Source organism: Pipistrellus hanaki (assembly GCF_964339955.1).
Source record: "Pipistrellus hanaki genome assembly, chromosome: 17".
Classification (NCBI taxonomy): domain Eukaryota; kingdom Metazoa; phylum Chordata; class Mammalia; order Chiroptera; family Vespertilionidae; genus Pipistrellus; species Pipistrellus hanaki.
This window is the reverse complement of record NC_140519.1, coordinates 25787760-25815163: the sequence shown is the minus strand read 5'-3', so window position 1 is coordinate 25815163 and position 27404 is coordinate 25787760. Positions and strand designations below refer to the sequence as shown.

Genomic DNA, 27404 nt, shown 5'->3' with positions numbered 1-27404 from the left:
CCCAGGAGTGAAATTACTGAGTAATAAATTCAGTATATGTTTATCTTTATTAGATATAGTCAGTTTCTCAGACTATTTTTATGCTCCTTGAAATGAAGATTAAATATATAATCTTCACATCCTCATCAGCATTTAGAATTGTCATTCCATTTAGTTTTGGTCGTTCTCTTGTTTGTGTAGAGGCACATTGTCGTGGCTTTAATTTTTACTTTAATGCTTACTAATGATGCCGAGAACCTTTTTTTGGCCATTTGTATATCTCTTATTATAAACTGCCTCTACATTTCCTTGGCCCATTTTTCCATTGTGTTGTCTGTCTTCTTGTTGATTTATAAGAGTTCTTTATACATTTGGGATATAAGTTATTGTCCAAAATCTGTATGCATGTGTGTGTATATATGTGTGTTGCAAATCCCAATCTATGCCTTGCCTATATACTCTCATTCCATTATCTTCTGACTTCTATAGTTTCTATAGAATGTCATGCTTTTCTATAGAAAGTAACATGTCTTTTTTGTCTGGCTGATCTAAATTTTTTCTCTTTGTTTTTTGGCTTGCCACAATTTGAATATAATGTGGCTAGGTGTGGTTTTATATTTGACCTTTCTACTCACTGAGTTTCTTATGTCTGTAGATTGATATCTTGCATCAGCTATGGAAATTTTTCATCCAATAGCTCTTCAGATATTGCTTCTTACCTGATTTCTTTCTTTTTAAAAAATATTTTTATTGACTTCAGAAAGGAAGGAAGAGGAGGAGAAAGATGAAATATCAATGAGAGAGAATCATTGATCAGCTGCCTCCTGTACACCCCCTATTAGGGATTGAGCAGCAACCTAGGCATATGCCCTCACTGGGAATCAAACCATGATCTTCTAGTTTTATCTCTTCATGCAGCTAGTAATTTTTATTGTATGTAGACATTAAATATAGAGATTTTGTAGGTTTAGATGATGTCTTCTATCAGCAAGGAATCTTCCTTGGAGGGATTTCCTCTGTGAGGATGAGGGGCTGATCACTTCACTCCTAACAGGTATTGAAATGGCTTCTATGGAGCTGGTTGCAGTTCTAGTAAGATTTAGGTAATCTCTGGTTATTTGTCATTTCTCATGTATTTTTTCCTGGGATTTAGAGCCTCATTGGTTTCTATCTCTTCACTCTTGAAAGAATGAGAGGTTCAGTCCCACCTTTAAAAATTTTGAGCTTTGCTTTTTGCTCACACCTTCCCCAGGTGGCTTCCATATCTGGTTAGTGTCTTGAGGAGGCGAGCCATGCATTTAAGGAAGACCTGTTACTCAAGGGGGACTTGTTCTCTCACATGAGACAATAGAGATTCTTATGTCTTCAGCCTATGCCCAGAGTCAGCAATTGCCCTCAGGGATGAAAATACATAGTGACAGATTGACTGCTCATGTTTTGTTTTGTTTTGTTTGTTTGGGAGAGGAAGAGAGAGATAGAAGCATCAATGCTGAGAGAGAGTAATTGATCTGCCTCCTGCATGCCCCACACTGGGGATACAGCCAGCAACCCAGGCATATGCCTCAACCTGGAATCAAACTGATCTTCTGGTTCATAGGTCAACACTCAACCACTAAACCACGCCAGCCAGGCTGACTGCTCCCTTTTGAAGAGCTCTCCCTCTCAGAAATTTCAGTTGCTTCCACAACTCTCTGATGTCTTTAGAAATGTGGTTTTAATTATTTATCTTACATTTTTAGTTGTTGTATGGTAACAGGGCTGTGCCCTGACCTATCACCATTTTTTAAAAGATATTTTCTTGATTTAAATATCTTTTTTTTCTATTTTTGAATCACATTTTTATTTATCATAGCATTTGTTTCCAATGCAATTCAGAAAATGAACATTAAATATTTTGCCATTTACAATTATAAAGTGTAATATATGTTTAATGAGTTTTAAAATGTTAGCAGGAAACAAAGTATGTTTTAATCCTTGCAACTTTTTATGCTTCAAATTGCAATTCTGTGTTGTAAGAAGCATGAGCACTGGAATGAAAGAGACCTTGGTTTGAATTTTGACATACTAATTTTGTGATGCTCTAGTTCTTAATATATACAACAGGGGTAATTACAATACATTTACTATAAAATAAGAAATATGTAGCAGAGAGTTCAAGAGACTATTCAATAAGTGGTACCTGTTACCATTACTTTTCTAATATTGATCCATCATTATCAAAGGCCTCTGAACATGGATAACTTGATTTTAAACTTGATTTTGAGCACTTATATTTTGAAATACTCATTTCTAGTATAAATTCCAACAAGTTCTGAAAAAAGTTTTATAATATCAAAGGCCCATTCCTATGACTTAATATCTATGACAATATTACTCAATAAGTGTATGAACTTATATTTTATAACATTTTGTCTTCTAAATAAATAAATAAAATTTAATGGCAGAAAGAATTACATTTAAAGTAGCCTGCTCTCAGTGAAATCCACATCTAACTACTTGGTATTCTATCTAGTAGGGTTTATTATAATAGGTTGACAACAAGAAAACAACATTAATATTAACCGTACTCTCTGCAAAGAACAGTTGGTTGATCTTTGCAGAGGAGAGTCTGTGTTGGGACTGCCATTTTAACATTTATCTCCATGAATCATTTGAATATAATAAATTTTTTACATTAAATTTTCTATTACTGAGCTGCTCTTTTATTTTGACTTCTGCATTTGCTTCTTTAAAAAAAACAACCACATTAACATATTGAAACAATTACATTTGCCTCTAAATATAAGGTGAAAATAGTTTTGGAGGCAATTTGGTGCTTTGGAGTGCACAGGCCTCTCCAGACCTGGGCACGTAGGACAGCACTGCATGTCTGGGTCCCTTAGGCTACAGACAGGCTTCCGTCTTTACTTCTTTAGTGCCATGAGTCAGCTCCACTGGTCTAACCTCCATATAGTGGGAAGACTACACTCCTTACAGTCTGTGGGCAGATTTAAGTCAAAGCACAAGAATTATGAGATCTAGTTATGTAACAACCTGGAACTGATGAAATTCTCATGAGAGCTAACTTTTTGCTAAAGAAATTAAGTTGCTTCTGGCCCTTTAATGACTGTGCTGCTCTATTGGTAAAATGAAATTCTTATTAATAAAAACACCTGAACATCTAACCATATAGTGTCAAATAAATTTAAGTAAAAGAAGGGTGAATGAAAGGGTATGAAACAGGTAAATTATGCAATATCAAAGTGAAAAACTCATCTGGTAAAACAATTGTCATAAACTAAACAAGAAGCTCTATTTCTTTTTCCTACCTCTGATATGTCCATAATCATGAGGGTGTTAAAATTACAATACTAATTTAGATAGAGCATATATTTGTCAAAATATATCAAGTTTATTCTGAGAATCAGGAGACTGCATATATTGTAGATTATATTTTAATTGAAACTGGTCCTCTGTGAGCCATTTGATGTATCCCTGAGAATGGAAGTTTTAATCCCAGATCTCTGAATCTAACTGCCTTATGTTGTCTCACACAAAATTGTCAGGGACACATTCCAGAGACATAAATGAAACTCTCTGGCTGTAATCAAAGTTTCTATTTTTAAAAAAAGGAGAGAATGCTAGCTGGTTTTTCTCAGTAGAGCATCGGCCTGCGGACCAAAAGGTCAAGGGATTGATTCCAGTCAAGGGCATGTACCACGGTTGCAGGCTCAATCCACCAGCACAGTCAGGGGTGCGTATCCACATGTTTCTTACATCCATGTTTTTCTCTCTCTCCCTTCCCTCCCACTCTCTTTAAAAATTAGCGGGGAAAAAATATCCTTGGGTGAAAAGATTAATAAGAGAGAGAGAGTGAGCAATTATCAAATAGCTATAATTCCCTATAGGTAGTCCAAAATGTACAACCATTAAACATGTCAATTCTTTGAAAAATATTTTAATGTTAGGTCTGTTTGTTCAACATATCTAACTATTTAATACTTCATGCTGAAGGAGATGGGGTCTTAAAATGTTGTAGATATTTTGGCACAAATTGTATAAAACCAAAACCTTGAGGAACAAAAATTCTCTCACACTCACACCCTAGGAACAAGCAGACAAAAACATCCTATGAGGTTTGCCCCCAGAGGGCTGTCTCGGGAACACGAAGGCAGTGTGGAAGTGAGGTGATGCGCTGGAGTTTTTATTAGTCCACTTTAATTAGCAGCAGCCCTGCTGGGAAAAGGACTGCAGAGACAGTCCCCCTGATGGGCATCCAAAAATAACCCAACTCTGTCTAGTCATGGCCTGTGCACAGCTCTGGTGTTAATAGCAAGGACGGTGGATGGATCCCAGCCTGGGTAGCTTCAAGTCTCTTGGGGGGCATACTTTGAGACATCGGGCACATCACATAACCTCTCTGATGTAGATAAAATGGTACCTTGAAGTCTGCTCCACAGAATGATGTCACAAATTAAATGTAAGGTGTGAGTATTACTACGTTTGTCCATGTAGTCAAAGAGGAAACTGAGCATTAATTGAAAAACTGTGGAGAAAGCAAATGTTAAGGGCATGAAAAAAAAGGAAATGTTATTCTTGGTGTCATGGATTGCCATTGAAGCCACAGTGGACTAACAGAATCTGGGTTCTATTTTTAAATCGCTAATTAGTTTGTGGGACATATGGTCTCTATTGCAACTGCTCAACGCTGCTGCTATAGCAGAAAATCAGTGTGGGGAGGGTAGAGCAGAAGGGGATGGATTGGGGGCTCATTGTAGCAGCCCAGGCAAGGTGTCAAACTGAGCTGGAGGGGCATTGGAGTTGGAGAAAAGTGAGCACGACAACATCCATTCTGGAGATCTGGCAAGCTTGCTAATGAGTAAGATGCAGAGAGAGGAGTCAGAGGGACGCCTAGGATGTGGACACTGTGTGTGGACTTGGAAAAGATGGGAGCAGAAACAGAGGGGGAAGGAGAGGAAACTCTAGAGTCTATTTTAGACCCTAAGGACTGAGATGTCCACTAGAGCTCCAGTTGTGGCTGCAAGTAGGTGATTGGACTGATGTGTTTTGAAACAAAGGGCTTGCCCTGGGCTAGAGGCAGAAATATGAATTTGTTAGATTATTTAGGAGATGTAGCTTGATACATGGTGGTATACTAAGTATTCATGAGGTATGGTGGGACATTCTTTAGAATAACCAATGGGATATTACTACCACCCTAGAATGTGTATTTCCTTTACTAAAACTGTAACTAATCTACTAAAATGTTCCATATATATTTATTACAGACATCAGCAAACTAAGGCGCCTGAGCCAAATCCAGACCTCGGCCTGTTTTTATACGGCCTGAGCGCTAAGAATAGTTTTCACATTTTTAAACATTTTTATTTATTTATTTTATATATAGACACAGGGGTTTATTTTGAGGACTTGGCTTACACAATTGTGGAAACTTGGCAAGTCCAAAATCTTGATGAGGGAGGCCAGCAGGCTGGGGACTCAGGAAGAGTTGCAGTTTGAATCCAAAGGCAAGCAGTCTGCTGGCAGGATTCATCATTCTTGCCTGGAGGGTGTGTGTGTGTGTGTGTGTGTGTGTGTGTGTGTGTGTGTGTGTGTGTGTTGGGGTGGGGGAGGGGAATGAGTAACTTAGGAACAGCCAAAGGAAGCCATACATAGGGCAAGGTCTGGGGGAGGGGCAAGGAGCTTTCATGCCATCTCTGGGGGCTCCATCCTCCCAGAACCTAGATGTGTTCACCAGCACAGAAGCTCAAGTTTGTGTGTGTGTGTGTTTTTAAAAATATGTATTTTATTGATTTTTTACAGAGAGGAAAGGAGAGGAGTAGAGAGCTAGAAACATCGATGAGAGAGAAATATCGATCAGCTGCCTCCTGCACACCTCCTACTGGGGATGTGCCCGCAACCAAGGTACATGGCCTTGATCGGAATCGAACCTGGGACCCTTCAGTCTGCAGGCTGATGCTCTATCCACTGAGCCAAACCGGTTTTGGCCAGAAACTCAAGTTTTATATTTTTAAGTTGTTGGGTGGGAGATTTTAAAAAGAATAATATTTCATGATGCAGGATCATTTTACAAAACTAGAATTTCAGTGTCCATATAGTTTCAGTGGAACCCCGCTGCACTCACTCGTTCACATGATGGCTGTGACTGCTTTTGCACTAGTAGAGGCAGAGCTGGGTAATTGCAATAGAGACCATCTGGCCTGCAAAGGCTACTTACTCTCTAGTCTTTTACAGAAAATCTTTTCCTACCTTTCAACTATAACCTAAATGTAAGTGTGGAGTTTTCCTAGGTTCTCACAGGGAGCAATCTATATGAAAGTAAGTGTAAAGTTCAACCAATAACCAGGTGGTTTCTTAAGGAGATAGTGTACTCCCAAGGAAAAAAAAGACAAGCCAATAATCTAATGAAAGACAATCTACTATGGGAGATAAAAATCCAAGTTAATTTTTATCTTTTTTTTTCAAATATTACTTCCTTATTATTATTTTTTAATATATTTTTATTGATTTCAGAGAGGAAAGGAGAGAGGGAAGAGAGAGATAGAAACATCAATGATGAGAGAGAATCACTGATCGACTGCCTCTTGCACGCTCCCTCCTGAAACTCGGGCATGTGCCCTTGATTGGAATCGAACTCGGGCCCTTCAGTTCGCAGGCTGACGCTCTATCCACTGAGCAAAACCAGCCAGGGCTACTTCCTTTTTTTTTTTTTTTTAAATATATTTTATTGATTTTTTACAGAGAGGAAGGGAGAGAGATAGAGAGCCAGAAACGTCGATGAGAGGGAAACATCGGCCACCCGCCTCCTGCACACCACCCATCGGGGATGTGCCTGCAACCAATGTACATGCCCTTGACCGGAATCGAACCCGGGACCCTTCAGTCTGCAGACCGACGCTCTACTACTGAGCCAGACCGGTTTCGGCCTTCCTTTATTATTATTATTTTTTAAAATGTTTTTAACTTTAAAATTTTTACTCTTACCCTACCCATCCCACCTCAACATACTGCATGCTGCCATGCTGTGTACAATATGGGCTTACTACTATTCTAGTCACAGAGGGTGTTTTTTTTCTTTTTACTTTAATGGTTTAATTAAATCTATTGGGATGACATTGGTTAATAGGATCATATAGATTTTGAGTGTGGATTTTCTGTTACAAGCTCTCAATATTGCACTGTGCCCACCACCCTAAGTCAGATCGTCTTCTGTCACCATGTATTAGGCTCACTTCATCCCCCACCTCCCTACCTCCTTCCCTCTGGCAACCACCACACTGCTGTTTGTGTCCACGAATTTCAGTCTTATCTCCCACATATGCTTGAAATCATGTGGTTCTTAGCTTGTTCTGCCCGACTTAACTTAGCATAATATTCTCAAGATCCAGCCATGTTGTCGCAAACGGCAGTATTTCATTTTTTATTATGGCTGAGTAGTATTTCATTGTGTGTATATACCACAACTTCCTTATCCAGTCCTGTATCAAAGGCAACCTTGAGCCCTAACCAGTTTGGCTCAGTGGGCAGAGCGTCGGCCTGCAAACTCAAAGGTCTCAGGTTTATTCAGGGAAATGGTAGTTCGATTTTAGAGATGGATTTTTCCAATTTGTCCTGAACCAGGACAAAATATTTGCAACCCCCTATAATTTGTAATGATTGCTCAGAAATTCTTGCCAGAGAGCCTATTCCTAGCAAGAATTCCTAGCCTATTCCTAGCTGTGAAATAGGACAAAGCTGGCAGGACGTCTCATGCAAACTGCTAATGACTGCCTGACACATTTTTAGCGATTTGGAGATTCACTAAAGCAGCACTACAGACAAGATTGTGGTACTTTCAGAGGTGCCCTGGCCTAAGTTGTCCTTGGGAATTCACATATGGGCCATAACCTTGAGAAATCCCATGGTCTTCTGACCTAAGAAATCCCCTGATAAAGATTTCCAGCAGAAGTTGCAAAATGCACCCGAGAGTTGACTGGTATTAAGAAAGAACAAGTCAGGCTAAAACCGGTTTGGCTCAGTGGATAGAGAGGGTCAGTTTGCAGACTGAAAGGTCCTGGGTTTGATTCCAGTCAAGAGCATGCACCTTGGTTGTGGGCACATCCCTAGCAGGGGGTGTGCAGGAGGCAGCTGGTCGATGTTTCTCTCTCATCAATGTTTCTAGCTCCCTATCCCTCTCCCTTCCTCTCTGTAAAAAAATCAATAAAATATATTTTAAAAAGAAAGAAAGAAAGAACAAGTCAAAACATGCACAATTTATTAATTTCCTTAAGGTCAGACTCATTCCTTACTACTAATATTTCCCAAAGGCACTTGTAAAAATTGAGTTACAAAATTACAAATTATAAAGGGGAAACAGGACATAATGTCTGCAACATGGAAAAATTCATGTCTAAAATCAAACTATCATTTCCCTGAAAAAGCCTACCCATTCACTCCCTTTTGCTATTTTGCAAGATGTTCGTTTAGTAACAGCGGAAGAGAAGAGAAAGACCTTACTATTATAGTTTTAAGTCTTGGGTAGCTTACGTTACAAACTTGGCGACAGCTATATAAACAAAAGAGTAAAGATTTCCATTCAAAGTCCCTTTAAAACAGATGGTAATATACTTTAGTAGTTTCTAAAGGGTAACAGCATGTGAGAGCATCCATCTGGAAGTAATTTTAATTCTAAAAAGCCCATTGTTATCATTAAGCTTTCAGTTGACTTCCCCTACTAGAACAATGAATTAGCTTTTTCTTAAAATAGCCCCCAAATTATTCAGACAATAAAACCCCCAAAACAGAAGTTTTTGAAAACCCAGAATTTTGCTCAGGGCCTCTTTGGAGACTGTGCGGCTTGGCCCTGCCCCTCTGTGTCCTCAGTGAGGTGAAACCAGGTCGGTCTGTGTCCCACTGAACTGCTGCTCAGGACGTTGTGCGAAGGTGATGTCCAGAGGAGCCCAAAGTTTCTCCCCTGAGGCAGCAAAGGGGGTCTGGTCTGTCCCCCAGCTGTGAGTTCGGCAAATGCTTCTGCCTCCACCTTTGGCCAAGTGAGCTGCACCAGCGCAAGGGCCCTAGACTGCTCAGAGGCTGGGCTCTCGGGACAGGTGTTGAGGACAGGTGTTGTGAGCGTTGTTCTGGCTGTGGGTGAAGGGATGGTACAATACTGACAGGCCCTCTTGCTGTCCTGGAACTTACAGCTCAGAATAGTTAAAAGAGCAAATCCAGAGGAGTGACCCTGATTTGGCAGGTACTAAAGCAGATGACATGTGTCATAAATAAGTCTATAAACTCCATATGTCCTAGTCAAAATCCCAAAGTATTATTTTTTGGACATTGACAAACTGATTCCAAAATTCAAATGGAAGAAAAATTAGACGAGGACAGACAAAACCATTTTTTTTCTAATTCATGAAAGGAATTCTACTTAACTAATATAAAAATATATCATCAAACTATAATAATTAAAACAAAGTCCAATAGCATATTAGAATATGGTAATCTAGGAAGAAATAAACCCAATGCTGGACTAGAAAAACAAACCCAGTCCGGCCAGTGTTGCTCAGTGGTTGAGCGTTAATCTATGAACCAGGAGGTCACCGTTCAATTCCTGGTCAGTGCACATGCCCTGGCTGCAAGCTTGATCCCCAGTGTGGGGCATGAAGGAGGCAGCCAATCAATGATTCTCTCTCATCATTGATGCTTCTATCTCTCTCTCTCTCCGCTTCCCTTTCCCTTCTTCTCTGAAATCAATAAAAATATATTTTTAAAGAAGAAACATTCAGATTTTAATTTCACAGTCCTATTTGAGGTTATTTAATGTAGCTTTGATATTTTTCTGCCTTCACTGACAATTCAACGATAATATCAAAAGTAAAAAAGGACTCAGCAATTTCTTGTTTCTTACACTAGTTTTATGCTTCTCTCTTTCAATCATCCTTGTAGTCCTCAGAAAAAGGAGAGGGGCACAGACTATTTCCAGTGGCTTAATCTCCACTGAGGTAGGCCAGTGTGACGGTCCCTGGAGATGGCAGGACAGGCCGGAATAGGCTACAGACCACAGTCCTGCCTCTCTTCCTGAGAATAACTGAGCAACACTACATATCAGGCAGGTTCTAAGTGCTTTGCACTACCAAGTTGGGTAACTCCTTCAATGTTTCGCAGCTAGTGAAGATTGGAATATGTCAGTGGGCCTCAGAACCAGGCAGCTTCCCCAGGACTTCCATCCTCCACAGTCTTTATTTAAGTTATTAATATAGGTGACATATAATGTTATTATATTAGTTTCAGGTATACAACATAGTAATTTGACATTTATGTAGCATGCAAAGTCCTCACCACGTTGTCTAGTAACATTCTGTCTCCTATAAGCTATCACAAACTTATTGTAATATCTCCACTAAAATGGCTCAGTGGTTGAGTGCCTACCTATGAATCAGGAGGTCACGGTTTGATTCCTGGATATAGCACATGCCTAGGTTGTGGGCTCAATCCCCAGTAGGGAGCAGACAGGAAGCAGCTAATCAATGATTCTCTCTTCATCATTGATGATTCCCTCTTTCTCTCTCACTTTCTCTTCCTCTCTGAAATCAATAAGAATATATTTTTTTAAACCCACAAAGTTATTATAATACTAGAGTCCTGGTGCACAAAATCCTTGAACTCTAGGGGGTCCCTCAGCCTGGCATGCACCCTCTCACAGTCGGGAGCCTTTGAGGGATGTCTGACTGCTGGCTTAGGCAGTCGGACATCCTTAGCACTGCCATCGAGGCAGGAGAGGCTCCTGCCACCACAGCTGTGCTCACCAGCCATTAGCCGGGCTTCTGGCTGAGCAGCGCTCCCCCTGTGAGAGCCCACTGACAACCAGGAGACAGCTCCTGTGTTGAGCATCTTCCCCCTGGTGGTCAATGCATGTCATAGCAACCAGTTGTTCTGCCATTTGGTCAATTTGCATATTAGCCTTTTGTTATATAGGACTATTGAATATATTCCCTGGGCTGTACTTTACATCTCTGTGACTTATTTTATTTATTTATTTATTTATTTATTTATTGACTTATTTATTTTATAACTAAGTGCAGCCATCCCCGCCATGCTCCTCCCCTAAGGGTTCCTCAGCCTGCTGTGTTACTGTGCCTGACATTTTTTGTGTGGCTTCCTCTCATATCCGTGCTCCGGCCTTGTGGGCAACTGTAATTCAACTGCTCCCCATCGGTTCAACCCAGCGGGAATTCTGGAGCTGGGAAATGATCTATTGTCACTTTATTGCATGTCTTCAATGTATGTGATGATGCCCGTCTCTCCTTTACTCCACTGTGAGTGCCTCGGTGCAGGGACCCTCCATTCATGATTTCATTCCTAAAATATATTACGGTGTATTGCAGATGCTGGACATTAAATGAATGTTTGGTAAATTAATTCTGAGCACCGTATTTTATCAGATTTAGTGAAAACCACCTAGATATAGTCACATTGCATTTTCTCAATGATCCAAACAACTGAATCTCCAAGCTCAAGTTGTGGTCACTCTGCCCACCCAGACCAATTTTCCTTCCATTGTTGCAGCTGATGGGCTCAGAACGGAGGGAGATGCTGAAGCGACAGACGCCTGCAGTCCAGGAGACATCAGACTCCCTCCCGGGCCAGCACGGAGTAGCGAACCGAGGATCCAACGCCTGTTGCTTCTGCTGGTGCTGCTGTTGTAGTTGTTCGTGGTGAGGTTTGGGGCTGTGTAGTTAATGTGCTTTTGGCTGAGAAATGCTGCCTCTGTGCCAGCTTGTGATTAATTGGATAGTGTCTTTTAAACCATTGCCATATTGTCTGACATCGATTTAGGTTCTGTGAAGGACAGCAACAAAAACGAGGAGGCTATATCCTAGCTATTGGGAGACCTATATTCAAATTCCTGAAATCAGGCTGATGTTGTTAAAACACTAAAGAAGAACCTAAGGCAGCTGGTGATTGGATATCAATATTTGGGCAGAAACAATGCCTAGATGATTAGAAAGGAGTGAACTCAAGGAACTCTACTTGGTAATAAAGGCTTTGAAGAAGAGCCAGAATTTAAGATGGGTCTTAAAAGTTAGGGCTATGACGTACAAAGAGCCTAGATTTTTATCCTCTGCTGCTTTTGCCTTATTAATTTTTTTTGTTTTTTAGTAAAGTGTCAAAATATAGGCTAACTTACTGGTAGAAGAAAAAAAAAACACACAATCATTGCTTAAAGACAGGTATACAATTTGAAAATAAAACACACTTGTCCGTTTCAGTAAATCAGTTAAAAGTCTAGAGAAATGTGTATGACTTATACCTAGAAATCATAGGAACATTAGATTGCATTTCTAAAATATTGGTTATGAAAAGTGCTTAGTGACAGCTAAACTGTGTACATAACCTTAGGCAATTCAATTATTGTAAATTTATGTAGGCTTGACTACAAGTTGAACCAAGAGCTCACTATCTAGTGAAGAAGAAAAATTAATATAGGGACTGATCAAGAACAGTGACAGAATTGGGGGTGGGTGAGGATTGAAGATGAAATGTTTGGTCTGCTCCGCTTCACTTGGGCTAGCGTCCATTTCCATGAAGTTCCAATCTGGTAGAAGAGATGCAGCAAATGGCACTCCAAGGACTGATGGAATCATGATGCTAGGTGGTGTGTTTATTTGGGACACAGGCCAGACAGTAAGTGGGAATATGCAGAGACAGGACTGACAAGAGCTAAGTAGTCTGACATTCAGGGCAAGACTTTTCCCTCAAGTAGAATCTAGAGGACCAGCAGGAGACTGGAGGAGTGGCACACACTGGCCCACCCTGTGACTCTCTGGGACCCTCCCTAGGTGAGAAAAATCCCCACCTAGGGAGAGTTGTAATGCATTGAACAAAGAATACAAATTTATCAGGAGATAACTTAAAAAATAATGACTAAAAGAAAACTTAGCAAATAAAATAAAACAGGAAATATAATTCACTTGTGCTTCTACTAACAAGGGTCAGATATATGAAAGTTAAATATATACCCTCTAACCCTGGCTGATGTGGCTCAGTTGGTTAAAGCATCATACTATGCACTGAATATTGGAAGGTTAGATTCTCGGTCAGGGCACATAACCAGGTTGTAGGTTTGATCCCCAGTCTGGGTGCATATGGAAGGTAACTGATCAATGTTTCTCTCTCTTTCCCTCTCTCTTTCTTTCTCTCTCTAGAATCAATGAAAAACATCCCTTGGGTAAAAATAAAACAAAACAAACAAATAACAACAACAACAAAAAAAACCTACCCTAGAAGAACCACACATGTGAAAAGGAGACGAGTATGAAAGGAGTCACTAGCATTAATCTGAATGAGAAAAATTGAAAATGTCTCTAAAGTTTATGAACAGGAGAATACATTGTGGTATAATTAAACAATGCAATACCACACAGCACTTAAATTCATGTGCTAAAAATAAACAAATAAATAATAATAAACTCGTGCTAGAGTGGGAAAAGGCAAATTGTAAAGCAGAGCATATTGCATAATAACATTTTTACAAAATTGAAACTCTCTTTGTGTATTTATGTTTATACTTATATATTTACTAGAAGCCCGATGCACAAAGATTCATGCTAGAATGGGCTTTCCTTTCCCTGGCTGCCAGTACCTCCTTTCCACTCCGGCCCAGCCCCTTTCCGCTCAGGCCTGAGAGCCACCTCTTTCCGCTCTAGCCCCTCCTTCCCACGCTGTCAGAGGCCCTGAGAGACTGGGGGTAGAACGCCTGCACCATGGCGACAGCACAAGCATCCCACCCCTGTCACTCAGTGGCTGGGTATGCAAATTAACTGTCATCTTTGTTGGGTTAATTTGCATATCACTCCCGATTGGCTGGTGGCATAGCAGAGGTATGGTCAATTTATATGTTTGTCTATTATTAGGCAAGATACATTTGTATATAGAGAGACTAACATAACTATGTATGGTAATGATAAGCAACAAATTAAGGATGATATTTATCTCTGGGTTAGACAGAGGGGAAATGGATGGAAAAAGTATATAGCCAGAGATTTATCCATGTTGATGACACATAGTAAAGTCAATTATTAAGAAGAGGTAAATGACAATATGTTCTCTAAGCCTTTGTATTATTTTTCTCAATATTTTTGCTTTATGGCCTTCCGGCATCTCATTTTATAAAAGAAGTCATGTAGACTGCTGATCTCCTGGCAATAAACTAATTTTTGCCTTTCTAGAAAATTGAAGATTTTTTTTCCTTTTTATAACTCAAAAATTTACCAAAATGTATCTAACCATGGGTCTTCTTTTACTGAATAGTGAGCAACTATTTTGGCTTCTATCAACCTTTTCTTATTTTTTACTGCAGCAATAATACTTTAACTGTGGTTTTAAAATTTGACACAAAACATATTCTTCAGCTTTTAAAAAAATACATTGTCTCCTTAAATATTTCTACTTTTCAAAAAATTTGACATGGAAAAATGTCAAAGCTTAAATAAATATTACTTATTTAGTTCACAGTAGAACTTCCAGTTCTTTTAGGAATATTGTAACAAATTCATCCTTCACTTTCTCTTGGCTTTTGCATACCTACTGTGCAGTAATGTTTTCTGCTTAACAAAAGAAGCCTCGGCAGTCAATCAGTATTAATTCTCCCGCAGAGAAAACACCACCCAGATGCCTCTCAAGTTTGTTTTTGTTTTGTTTTAAGGAACCATTATTTAGTGACAGTTTTTAGCTCTGGCATCATGAAAGCAACAAGAGTTCCTAATGACTTTGCATTTCAAGAAAACTAGAGCAACACACACACAATCACTGAAAATTCTTAAGCAGATGTGCTGAAAACAGACTGAAAGGCTTACGAAATGGAAATGGTGCAAAAAGAGTAAAGGAAAGATGTAATAAAAGGAATAGAAAAGATAGTACAGTGGTGATAGAAAGATAATCTCAAAAGCAATGATAAAAATCCATTTTTATATTAATGGGGAACTAAAATCATTTCTGCTAAAATCAAAAACAAGGTGAGGCCTGACAGGCATGGCTCAGTGGTTGAGCGTTGACCTATGAACCAGGAGGTCATGGTTCAATTCCTGGTCAGAGCACATTCCCAGGTTGCAAGCTGGATCCCCAGTGTGGGGCATGCAGGAGGCAGCCATCAATGACTCTCTCATTGATGGTTCTATCTTTCTCTCCCTCTCCCTTCCTTTCTGAAATAATGAAAATATATTGCAAAAAACAAACAAAAAAAGAAAAAACCCCACAACAAAACAGAAACAAGGTGAGGATGTCTATGATAACCCTACTCTTTAGCATTGTACTATAGGGACCATCAGTCAATGACATTAGACAAGAGAAAATGACTGGAGGCCTAAAAACTGGAAAATAAGAAGTAATTCTCCCTCTTTGCAGATGATATAAGAATATACCTGAAAACCCCAAGAGAATTATAGCTAAACTGATGCAAACACAAAAGAATTCAATAAAGCCCTGGCTGGTGTGACCCAGTTGGTTGGGCATTGTCCTGTGCACCTGGGTATGTGCCCTAACTGGGAATCAAACCTGCAACCCTTTGGTGCTTTAACCCACTGAGCCACACAGCCAGGGCTAGCTGGGCTTCCTTTTAGAATGATGAAAATGTTCTAAAATTAGATATTAGTGATAGTTGTACAACCTTATGATTATGCTAAAAATCACTTAATTGCACACTTTAAACTTGTAGCTTTGTGATATATAAATGATGGTTTAATAAAACTATCAAGAAAGTAATAGCCTTCATATGTACAAATAATAACCAGTTAGGAGATGAGATAGAACTGAAAATTCCATTTACAATAATAACAAAAATACTTGGAATAAATTTACAAAGTTATGTACTAAATGTATATAAGGAAACTTAAACTCTCTTGAACGATACAATAGATTTTTATTTACTTTCCTGATACTCTCTGATACTTTTGTGTGTGTACCTATCAATATATAAAACCTCCATTTTGACTGCAAACGAAGTCTGGAGAATATATACTTGTTTTCAAAGTGCAGGAAATGAAATAAATAAATAAAAATATTTGGAAAAAAGCAAAAGCAAAACATTCCTGATAATCTCACCTTTTTATTATTTCATTTTTTAAATATATTTTATTGACTTTTTACAGAGAGGAAGGGAGAGAGATAGAGAGCTAGAAACGTCCATGAGAGAGAAACATAGACCAGCTGCCTTTTGCACACCCCCTATCGGGTATGTGCCCGCAACCAAGGTACATGCCCCTGACCGGAATCGAACCCAGGACCTTTCAGTCCGTAGACCAACGCTCTACCACTGAGCCAAACCAGTTTTGGCCTTTTTATTAATTCTTAATGGGCATATTTTTATGAAAAGAAATATCCTAAATGCAAGCTCTCTCTTGATTAGTGTAGACCACCTCATTATAAATGTAATTTATTTTTGCTAATACTTTGTTGTCATATGGTTTGCTTAAGAAAGACAGTCAGGGTCACTGTTTTGAAGAAAAGAAAGAAGTTCCACTTGGTAATCTGGAGTTCTCTGTAGAACAGCTGTTAAGAAGCTTTCTTTGGCAAAGAATGGCCTCGGCTGACACGTTAATGTCTTGTTTTGTGTAGTCTCACCGTTAGAAACCAAGAACCAGGGCCCGGGAGGGCTTCCCATGAACCCAGAAGAGACAACCCTCCAGCCTGGGAAGAAAGGTAAGATCTCACGTGTTCAGCTCACTAAGTTGACAGAAATGTCTACCTTATTATTTTTTTTCTATATATTTTAATGAGCACATAGTTTCTGTAACTGCAATTTAGTAATACTAAGTCATAACTCAGCATCACATTTTCACTGTAGATTTCCTTGTAATTCATTGTGTGACAGGGAGAAAAATCAGTTCCATCATTAATCTAATACCTGCTAATCTCAAATATAAATGGATGCTTCTTGACAAAGCATATGACATTATTGTATTTTTATTCGGTATGCTTTTTTTAAAAAAAAAGGCTATAATAAAACATACACTTTGGTTTTCAGGAAAGTTTTAAAAGTCCACCTTTTTCTTAATTATTAATTTATACTTCCATTAATGTATTATTTTTAAAATTTAAGAAAATGCACACAATTTACTTTCCATAATGCCAGATTTTAATATTGTCTCTTTTCCCACCTGTAGTATCAATTAATTTTTTACCTACCCTGTTTCCCCGAAAATAAGACAATGACATATATTAATTTTTGCTCCCAAAGATGCGCTAGGTCTATTTTCAGGGGATGTCTTATTTTTCCATGAAGAAGAATACAGTACACATTTATTGTTAAATGCAAAAAAAGGAAATTTATTACCTGTATACTGTACGGTAGTACGGTAGTTGTCAACACAAACCAGACAAACTGTAAATCCTACAGTATCAAGAATTTACTCATTTATTCAATGACAATCATGTCATCATCTTCTGGAATATCATCATAACAATCCAATTCCTGAATTTCCTGGTGAATTTCTTGTGACTTCATTTCTTTCAGAATCTGTGGACCAAATCTCTCATGTTTAGCCTAGGGGGGGCCTTATTTTGGGGGGTTTGCCTTATATTTCACTCAGAAGGAAATCTGTAAGTAGGTCTTATTTTCGGAGGATGTCTTATTTTCGGGGAAACACGGTACATATTCTTAGACCTTTTCTTGGAACTTTTGCCTATATAATTGCAAATACAAAACCAATATCCTAAGAGCACCGTTCAAATTTTGTATGAAATGTTTATTGTTTAGATTTATTTTGAGAGAAAAAAAGGGAAGTAGCCTAAAAGGTTGGTTAAATATTTTTCTTCATTCTTTATCTTAGTTATTTCTACTCAGATATAAAAAAGTCTGGGAAGCACATTAAAATCTTACACAACTTACAAGTTTCTTAAAACAGCTTTTATCTTACATATTCCAGTATAATGTGTTCTCTACCAAAGCTTGAGGCTGATACATCAGAAACTACAATGTCTACATCTAGTCCCGGCTATACCCCTCCTGCCAGTGGAATCTGGAGACCTTGGGCAGTTGGCTTAGTAGTCACATGCCTCAGCTTCCTTATGTGTAAAACGGGGGTGCTGATAGTTTGTTGTTGCTAAGCCGATGAAGGGTCTTTGTGTGTATCTGTCTCTGTTTGTAAGAACACCCCTTATAGCCGAGACCGGTTTGGCTCAATGGATAGAGCGTCGGCTTGGGGACTGAAGGGACCCGGGTTCGATTCCGGTCAAGGGCATGTACCTTGGCTGCGGGCATATCCCCAGTGGGGGGTGTGCAAGAGGCAGCTGATCGATGACTCTCTCTCATCGATGTGTCTAGCTCTCTATCTCTCTCCCTTCCTCTCTGTACAAAAGCAATAAAATATATTAAAATAAAAAAAATAAAAAAAAGAATACCCCTTATAATGGAGTACATCTACAAGAATCCTATTTTCAAAAAGGTCACATCCAGAGATATTGAGGGCTAGGACTTCAACATATCTTTTTTTAGGGCCCAAAATTCAACCCAATAACAACTTCCCACAAAATAACACTGGATCCAGTTGGTTTCACAGATTAGTTCCACAAGACATTTCAGGAATTGATCATTCCAAGATTACACGAGTCTCATCTAATTACCTAAATGTCTAAGAGGCCAGTGTAACAGTGAAACCAAAATCAGATGAGGACAGTACAGAATGGAAATTAGAGATGAATCCTGCCCAGGAACTCTGTGCGGGCCACATACAGCAGCACCGGTGAATCTTAGACACTTGGTGTTAGGTGGAAAAAGCAAGCTGCAGAAGACAATTTTATAAACTTAAAAGAAAAAGAAAACAACAAGCCCAGCCAGCATGGCTCAGTGGTTGATCTGTGAACCAGGAGATCACGGTTTGATTCCCAGTTCAGGGCACATGCCCGGGTTATAGGCTCAATCCCCAGTGTGGGGCATGCAGGAGGCAGCCAGTCAATGATTCTCTCTCATCATTGATGTTTCTATCTCTCTCCCTCTCCCTTCCTCTTTGAAATCAATACAAATATATATATTCTAAACTAAAAAAATACATTGTTTCGTATACATACATACATACATACATACATAGAAACTAGGGGAATAGGGTACTAGAAAAGAAATAATAAAGGTCATTGTTAAACAGACTGTATTTTCTGACCTCAGCATAATGAAATGTAAGTAAAAAGTCAACTATTGTAGAACAGGGAAAACCCAAAATCAAGAATAGAGGTTCCCTCAGGCCTGGGGAGCCAGAGGGCAGTGTGTGAGCTATGGGTTGGCCTGGTTCCTAAGGTAAATGGTGAATTCATGGATGCTCGTTTTTCTTCTGTTTGTTTTAAAATATATTTTTATTGATTTCAGAGAAAAAGGGAGAGGGAGGGAGAGAGATGGAAATATCAATGTTGAGAGAGAACCATGGATCACCTGCCTCCTGCACACCCCACACTGGGGATCGAGCTGGCAACCCAGGCATGTGCCCTGACCGGGAATCGAACCGCGGCCTCCTGGTTCACAGGTCAACACTCAACCCCTGAGCCACCCCGCCATTTTTGCTGTCACCCTTCATAACCTGCAGTTCTATAACTCATATTCTTTTCTCGTCTTTAAAATTCCTTTGAGTGCTAACACATACTAAATAGATACTGCCCCACTGCTATTCTGGAAGTCAGTGTGGTCAGAGTTGACTCAGCTCTGTCATGTCACTAGAGAGTTTTTGCTCAGATGATTATAGGATTTTTTTTTCTTTTCCTCTATATAATTTAAAGACCTTTCCAGGACGTGCTTAGACATAAACAAGTATGTGCTGAGCAGTTACTGTAGCAATTTGGCTTGCCAGCCTTTGGGCAGTAGCCATGCAATCCAGCTAAACAATGTGAAAGGATCAAACTCATGTGTTTTTGCTAAAGGCTTAAGGAAACAAAAACAGCTCTTTCCCTCCCTGAAAGGTCCAAAGTGCACATTTTCATTCTCAGGGAGGAAAAAGATAGGTTTCTGGTGATGAAATCCAGATGGACTACCAATAATATGGCTCCCTCCTGCCCTTTCTCCTGGTCCCGGCAAAGCCCAACTCCGACTCTGGAAGAGGTCAGCGCCTGGGCGCAGTCCTTCGACAAGCTGATGCTCACCCCGGCGGGGAGGAACGCTTTCCGCGAATTCCTCCGGACAGAGTTCAGTGAAGACAACATGCTTTTCTGGATGGCGTGCGAGGAGCTGAAAAAGGAAGCTAATAAAAGCATCATTGAGGAAAAGGCAAGGACAATATACGAAGACTACATTTCCATTCTTTCTCCTAAAGAGGTAAGTACCTACCAAAAGGTCTTGTTCCAGGAGCTCATGGATAAAATGAACCCTCTGTGTGTGGTCACCTGGCACAGTTACAGCTACTCCGAAACATAGGAAATGACTCTATCTCCTATCCACAGTGCAGTTACCCCTGAATAACACTGCTTTGTTTTTAATGAATCATATATATATATGTATATATATATATATATATATATGGCCTGGTGCCCAAAATTGGTGCACAAGTAGGGTCCCCAGGCCTGGCAGGCAATCAGGGCCAATCGGGGCCTTCCAGCTGCCGGCCAACACCTTCTTTCCCTCAGCTGCCAGCTGCTGGCCAGGCCTTCCTTTGTTCCATGCCACCCCCTGGTGGTCAGCACACGTCATAGCAAGTGGTCAAACTCCCAGGCGGTCAAACTCCTGAGGGGACAATTTGCATATTAGCCTTTTATTATATAAGATTTTATTGATTTCAGAGAAGAAGGGAGAGATAGAAACATCAATAATGAGAGAGAATCATCCATCGGCTGCCTCTTGCACACCCCACACAGGGGACTGAGCCCACAACCCAGGCATATGCCCTGAACAAGGAATGGAACAGTGACCTTCTGGTTTATAGGTGAGTGCTCAACCATTGAGCCACATTGGCTGGGAAACAACCCTGATTTTAAGTGGGCAGGTCTTTTCCTAATAAATACAGCAGAGTACTGTAAATATATTTCCGCTTCCCTGTCATTTAATAACATTTTCTTTTATCTACCTTAATTTATTATAAGAATATCTATAATAATAAAAGCGTAACATGCTAATTAGACCAGACGTCCTTCCAGATGACCTTCTGGGTGAAGCCAGGGCTGCGAGGGCCAAGGCAAGCTACTGTGGCTATGAGGGCTGAGCTCCCTGCATGAATTTTGTGCATTGGGCCTCGAGTATATAAAATACATAACATACAAAATATGTACTAATCAACTATGTTACCAATAAGGCTTCCAGTTAACAGTAAGCAATTAGTAAAGTTTTGGGGAGTCAAAGGCTGTTATACATGGATTTTCACCTGCATGGGGTTAGGGCCTCTACTCCTTGTGTTGTTCAAGGGCCAAGTGTATTCTAATTCCTTTGGCCATGGTCCCACAATGGGCTCCAAGTACACCCTGAAATCTGGAAAGATTTTGTCCACTTTTCTGGAGAAAGTATCCATAATTTTCATCAGATTTTCCAAAAGGGTTAGTCTATGCATTTTACTATTAATACTTTTTAAAAATAGTACCAGTATAAGCATTTTTAAAAATAAATTTATCCCTTTATTCTAATTCAAAATGTTTTTATAGGTATCTTTATTTTTTAATTTTTATTGTTGAAAGTATTACAGATGTCCCCTGGTATCTTTATTTTATGTAGTAGCATCAGTAACATGATGCTGATTCTTCCAAGGTTTCCCCCAGTGTCCAATAAAATATATTTTTAAAAAATATATTTTATTGTTTTTTACAGAGAGGAAGAGAGATAGTTAGAAACATCAATGAGAGAGAAACATTGATCAGCTGCCTCCTGCACACCACCTACTGAGGATGTACCTGCAACAAAGGAACATGCCCTTGACTAGAACTGAACCTGGGACCCTTCAGTCTGTAGGCTGACGCTCTATCCACTGAGACAAACTGGTTAGGGCGAGTGTCCTTTTTTAATATCAAAGAAATTGAGTGAAATCAAGCAAGTTTTCATCTCTCAGTTTTTGTTCTTTCAATTCCAAAATCTAGGTTTGGTTGGTCTCAAAACTAAGTGCCTGGTAGTTCTAGTTATAAAATCATTACTTCCTAGTATGTGCTAAGAATGTAAAGTTCACGAAACATTGCCTCTCCTGCCTAGGAACTCACACACAAGGAGTGACTTGGAGCTCCCCAGCCCTATCCCTGCCAATGCCTCAGGGGCTGGTGCAGTAAGCCATCAACCGTGGGGTGGGACGCGAATGAGGGAGACATACTGGAAGAGGCACTAGACAGACCCAGGAGGGACCCAGAATCTGTGTAAGGAGCCTTCTAGGAGCTTTTGATGCCACTGCCATTTGAGAACCTCTGTTCATTATGTGTTTGGTTTCTCTTTGGCAGGCTCAATTTTTGGGTGACCTTGGTTGTTTTGGGATTTTAAAAAAACCAGAACAAGCTCTGGGAGTTTGGGGTGGATTTCCAAAGAGAAATGTATCTAATACAACTCTTATTTCTGTTGACAGGTCAGCTTAGATTCCCGAGTCAGAGAAGTCATCAACAGGAACATGGTGGAGCCATCCCAACACATATTCGATGATGCACAACTTCAGATTTACACCTTAATGCACAGAGACTCATATCCCCGGTTCATGAATTCTGCCGTCTATAAAGATTTGCTCCAGTCCTTATCTGAGAAATCCGATGAAACATAGGACGCTATCAACTATATTTATTATTAATAAAATAATAAAGACTCATGGACTAGGTCTAGTACAGGGAATTTAGAGGTAGCAGCCAGGGTCTTCTGCTGGACTAATATGAGCTGTTTTAATAACAGATGCTTCCTTCCACAGAAGGCTACATGTTCACAGTGTAAACTGCAGCCACCTTTAGTGCAACTTATGAAAAAATGAACATGGCTGCCTTAGAAAGGTAGTGTATTTACATTTACAACAACAGTGGCATGTTCCGAATGGCAAGGGATCCACCACCAGACTCCACCTCCTGGAGCACGGACACCTACAGGCACCAGGACTGCCTCTGTTCTGCGAAGAGTTCAGTACCTGATTACTCTCTTCCTGAAGAAGACATTCAGCTGTTTCTCAACTACTCCTTCAGTCCATCAAGCTGTTTTGGATATTTCACTTACCGGGGCCATTACAGGACCCAAATTCCCATTTCATAAAGATGTGACAACTTCTTGTGAAAAAAATGAACTCCCCCTTAATCTGAGAATATATGTATGTATTGTAATACATATATGTGCGTGTGTATCTATCCATGGTTAATGCAAAGCAGTGCTCTGAAGTGCATCAGTCTCAACGTTTGGTAAGAGAAATAGTGCTTAGAAAATTATTTTGTTGAAAAGTTACCATTATTTTATCAGAATCTGCCAACCTAACAAATATTTTTTTTAAATATATTGAATATTTTTTTATTGATTTGTACAGAGGAAGGGAGAGAGATAGAAAGTTAGAAACATCGATGAGAGAGAATCATTGATCAGCTGCCTCTTGCACACCCCGTACTGGGGATATGCCCGCAACCAAGGTACATGTCCCTGACCAGAATCGAACCCGGGACCCTTCAGTCCCCAAGCCGACGCTTGAGCCAAACCGGTCTCGGCAACAAATGTATTTTTAAGTTCACAACTTGGTCATGTTTCTAGCAAAACTTTCAAAGAAGTATATTTCCATTTTATTCTTGAGAGAAATACAGGCATTTTCACTCTAAAAAAATTAAACACAAGAGTTTGACTTCAATTTTTACTTTTTTCACATGCAAATGCTTGGGAAATAGAAGATTAAGTAGGGCTACATGCAAGTTATCTTTCAGCCCCCACACGAGGATTTTGTTTTTAAATCCCACTAGTTTTATGATAGGCAAATGAAATAACTTCATAGTTTACTGGTAAAAATACTGGTCTGTAGAACTAAAAATCTTGAAGAAACCCATCACTAAAGTGAATGGGAAAGACATCTAAAATGAGGTGACTGCAAAAGACATCCAAATGTGAAATAGTTTGAGGAGTGGGTTAAATTGGCAAGAGCCTACAGCACACTTCAGCCTTAAATGGGGTGCTTTAAAAAAAAAAAAAAAAAAAAAAAGATTTTTTTTTTTTTTTCTTTTTTAGAGGGAGGGAGGAGAAACATCAATGTGAGAGCATAACATTGATCGACTGCCTCCTGTATAACTTACTGGGAATCAAGCCACAACCCAGGCATGTGCCCTGACCAGGAATCAAACCAGCAACTCTCCCGTGTATGGGATGATGCCCAACCGAATCCCATGGGCCAGGGCATGGGATGCTCTCCTCTTGGTACTCTCCCTCACCTGGCTCTTCAGCCTGACGATTTCTGAATTACTCTGTTCGAACCCCAAACCTAACCCCCTCGCCCTTATTCTCTCGGTAAACCATCTTACCTCCTACTCTATTATGACAATTGTGTCCCTAGCCCCCTTCAACTTCCTGTGTAACTTATAAATATGTACAGATTGGCATCTATTCCTGCCTCCTTCATTCCTATTCCAGAGAATAACGTGTTTTCTCTTTTTTAAGGCATCAACCCCTTACCTAGGGGTCTCATATTTTTTTCATTAGACAAAGAGGACATAATTCTGCTTAAGGCATAACCCCTGCCCTCTAGTAGTTTCCATTCAGGTAAGGACAGACGTGCACATGGCATCTAAAGTACTAACTTAGTAAGTAGTCTAACTGTAGTAAGCACTCTAACAGTGAAGAACGGAGTCTTAAGAGCTATGAAAAGTGTTGTTGTTTTTTTTTAATAGGAGTTACCTTTTATTTTTAAAAATACATTTTTATTGATTTCAGTGAGGAAGGGAGAGGGAGAAAGAGAGAAAAACATCAACGATGAGAGAGAATCTCTGATTGGCTGCCTCCTGCATGCCCCCTACTGGGGATTGAGCCTTCAACCAGGGCATGTGCACTGGACCAGAATAGAACCCAGGACCCTTCAGTCCATAGGCCAACACTCTATCCACTGAGCCAAACTGGCTAGGGCTATGGAAAAGTTTTGGAGGTGACACCAAAGCTAAAACCAATGGAACCAAAGATTCAGAAAAAGAGAAGAGAAACATCCTCTGTACTACTGTTCAACACTAGCTTTTTCTTAAAGCCAGCAGGCATCACTTAACACTGTACTTTAAGAACACCTTTCTTGTTGGGAGAGGAAAAGCAAGCAAACAAAAGGAAAAGCAAGCTTCAATGTTAAATAAAATGACAAAATGTGATACAATTTAATACCAAGAAACTTTATTGAATTACAAATTTTAAAATGCATCACTTAATTTAAAAGTGGAACTATTTTAATTTTTATTCTTAAAACTCATTGTTTTCAAAAATGCACTTTACTTTTCAAATGCTAAAACAAAAAGTTGATCTGTGAACTGACAAAGTAAAGATGGAATGATACCAGGGGCCAATTCTTATATATGGGGTCTTATCAAGGACCTTTAAATGTTGTCTTCTGTATTATATCAAATTGATTTCCAATAAAAAATGAGAAATGGGAGCAAAGGGGAGTGAAAGCATGTACTGAGGTCTTTCTGTAGGTGCCTGATAGAATAGAGACTTAGCATGATAAGTTGTGGACTTAGTTAACAATGGCCTTTAAAATGTGCTAGAGCAAGCATACACTAAGGAATTTATGTGAAAATCAATTTTTCTTATTCCTAACGGAATAAATGGTAAATACTTAAACAAAAAGTAAAACCTAATTCTAATATCCGTACTATAAAACAAGTTGCATTATAGCCCATATATTCAGTTTGTTCAACAACCTCATTAATTAACAGAAAAGGTCAACTTATTAGATTCAGAACAAATATATTTTCTATCAACCTCAAGATGGAAAGATTTATATAATCTTTATACTTAATCCTTGGCCAGTAGAGATTTCCAAATCAAAATCTAGTTATGAGCTGTTTATAATAACTACACTATACTAAAACGCTAACATTTCCTTCCCGGTATATCTTCCTATGAGGGGAAAATAATTAGACACTTTCATTCTTTGCCATTGCAGTGTTCTGCGAAACTAAAATACTATAAATTCAAACAGGTACATAAAACAAAACTGAACTGAACTGATTCCAACAAAGCCAAGTCGTATTTCCAAAAGTAAAATCCATTAAGAACAATAAACATGTACAAGAAATTATAAGAAATAATGATCATGGTTAGTTACAAATGCAAAATAATATCTAATTATCCCAGACTTGTGAATATAATAATTAAAAACAATTTCATATGCTAACTCAAATATTATGTACAATTTAGATAAGCTGGTCAAGTATACACCACATTTAATAAACTTATAATTATATTACCTCTCTCCTCCTTCAATATTTGCAGATACATGCCAATAAGGGGAAAAGTGTAATTTTCATTTATGTATTAACTGAGGAGAATATTTCTGTGTTTGTTTCAGACTGTAAAAAAGTTAAGGTAATTTTCCTTTATGAAGGAAAAAAAGGTAAAAATAAATTGCCAAAAATTTAATTGATAAAAATTTAATATTAATTACTTATAAAAATGAAAAATAATTGAAATAGATACCATATAATTATTATGTCGTCTCCCTATTGATCTGAAAATACAGGCATTTAAGAAAGGATGATACTATGTCAAAAATGAAGACCAACCCAAGGGATGCATTTTCTTTAAAAATCTGACTTGCAGAAAAACTACTTCCTTGGCCTAGTTTTAAAGCCAGTTATAAAATCCATTTTCTCAATGGTCCAGACATTTTCCCCAATTCTTCCAACTCAACAGAACTGTCAAAGAAAAAGAAGAAATATTTTGTAAGACCATTAAGTACAGGCAATAGGGTGTATGCCTTCTCCCATTTAACACAGCATACTTTATATTACTAAGAAAGAGATGCTTTTTTAAAAAGACACTATATTTTTCAGATATAAATAATCACCTTTCTTAAGTGTTTGAGTTCTCCAACTTAGAATTAGTAGAAATATATAACTAAAGTAGTATAAAAATTTTAAAAATCTAGAACCTCTCTTTTAGACACAGACAACAGTATGGTAGGTTCCAAAGAAGGGGTTTGGAGGAGGATGAAAAGGGTATTGTGGGTCAAATATATGATGATACAGGAGACTAGACTTTGGGTAGTGAGCACACTACACAGATGATGTATTATATATTACTAGAGGCCCATGCCCTCTCGCAATCTGGGACCCCTTGGGGGATGTCAGACTGACAGTTTTGGCCCAATCCCTGCAGGCCAGGCCCAGGGACCCCCACTGGTGCATGGATCCATGCACCAGGCCAGTTTCAGCCCGATCCCAAAAGGCCAGGCCAAGGGACCTTACTAGTGTACAAATCCGTGCTCCAGGCTTCTAGTATGCACATAAGATCTTTGATTAATCTCTTCTTGCCTTCTCCTCCTTCCCCATTCCCTCTGAGATTCATCAGTCTGTTCCATGTTTCC

At 39.1% G+C, this 27404-nt stretch overlaps 2 protein-coding genes across 9 annotated transcripts in view; one reads left to right on the top strand and one right to left on the bottom strand.

The window, feature by feature from the left end:
• RGS20 (regulator of G protein signaling 20) overlaps positions 1-24075 on the top strand; it is a gene marked incomplete at its 5' end in the record, with an annotated part of 44757 nt that extends 20682 nt beyond the window's left edge. For 3 of the 6 annotated variants that reach the window (XM_084864916.1, XM_084864921.1, XM_084864920.1), the window contains 4 exons: positions 11524-11672; positions 16570-16653; positions 20014-20248; positions 22461-24075. In XM_084864916.1, coding sequence (XP_084721042.1) covers positions 11524-11672; positions 16570-16653; positions 20014-20248; positions 22461-22649 — 657 coding nt within the window. In that variant the 3' untranslated portion in view covers positions 22650-24075. Of the gene's footprint in view, positions 1-11523; positions 11673-16569; positions 16654-19923; positions 20249-22460 lie in introns of all 6 variants that reach the window. The other 3 variants (XM_084864918.1, XM_084864917.1, XM_084864919.1) reach the window with 1 other exon arrangement.
• A 1113-nt stretch (positions 24076-25188) lies between these two features.
• The window catches only part of LOC311612139 (transcription elongation factor A protein 1), a 58664-nt gene continuing 56448 nt past the window's right edge, over positions 25189-27404 (bottom strand). For all 3 annotated transcript variants that reach the window (XM_084864929.1, XM_084864926.1, XM_084864927.1), the window contains one exon: positions 25189-26733. In XM_084864929.1, coding sequence (XP_084721055.1) covers positions 26725-26733 — 9 coding nt within the window. In that variant the 3' untranslated portion in view covers positions 25189-26724. The remainder of the gene's footprint in view (positions 26734-27404) is intronic.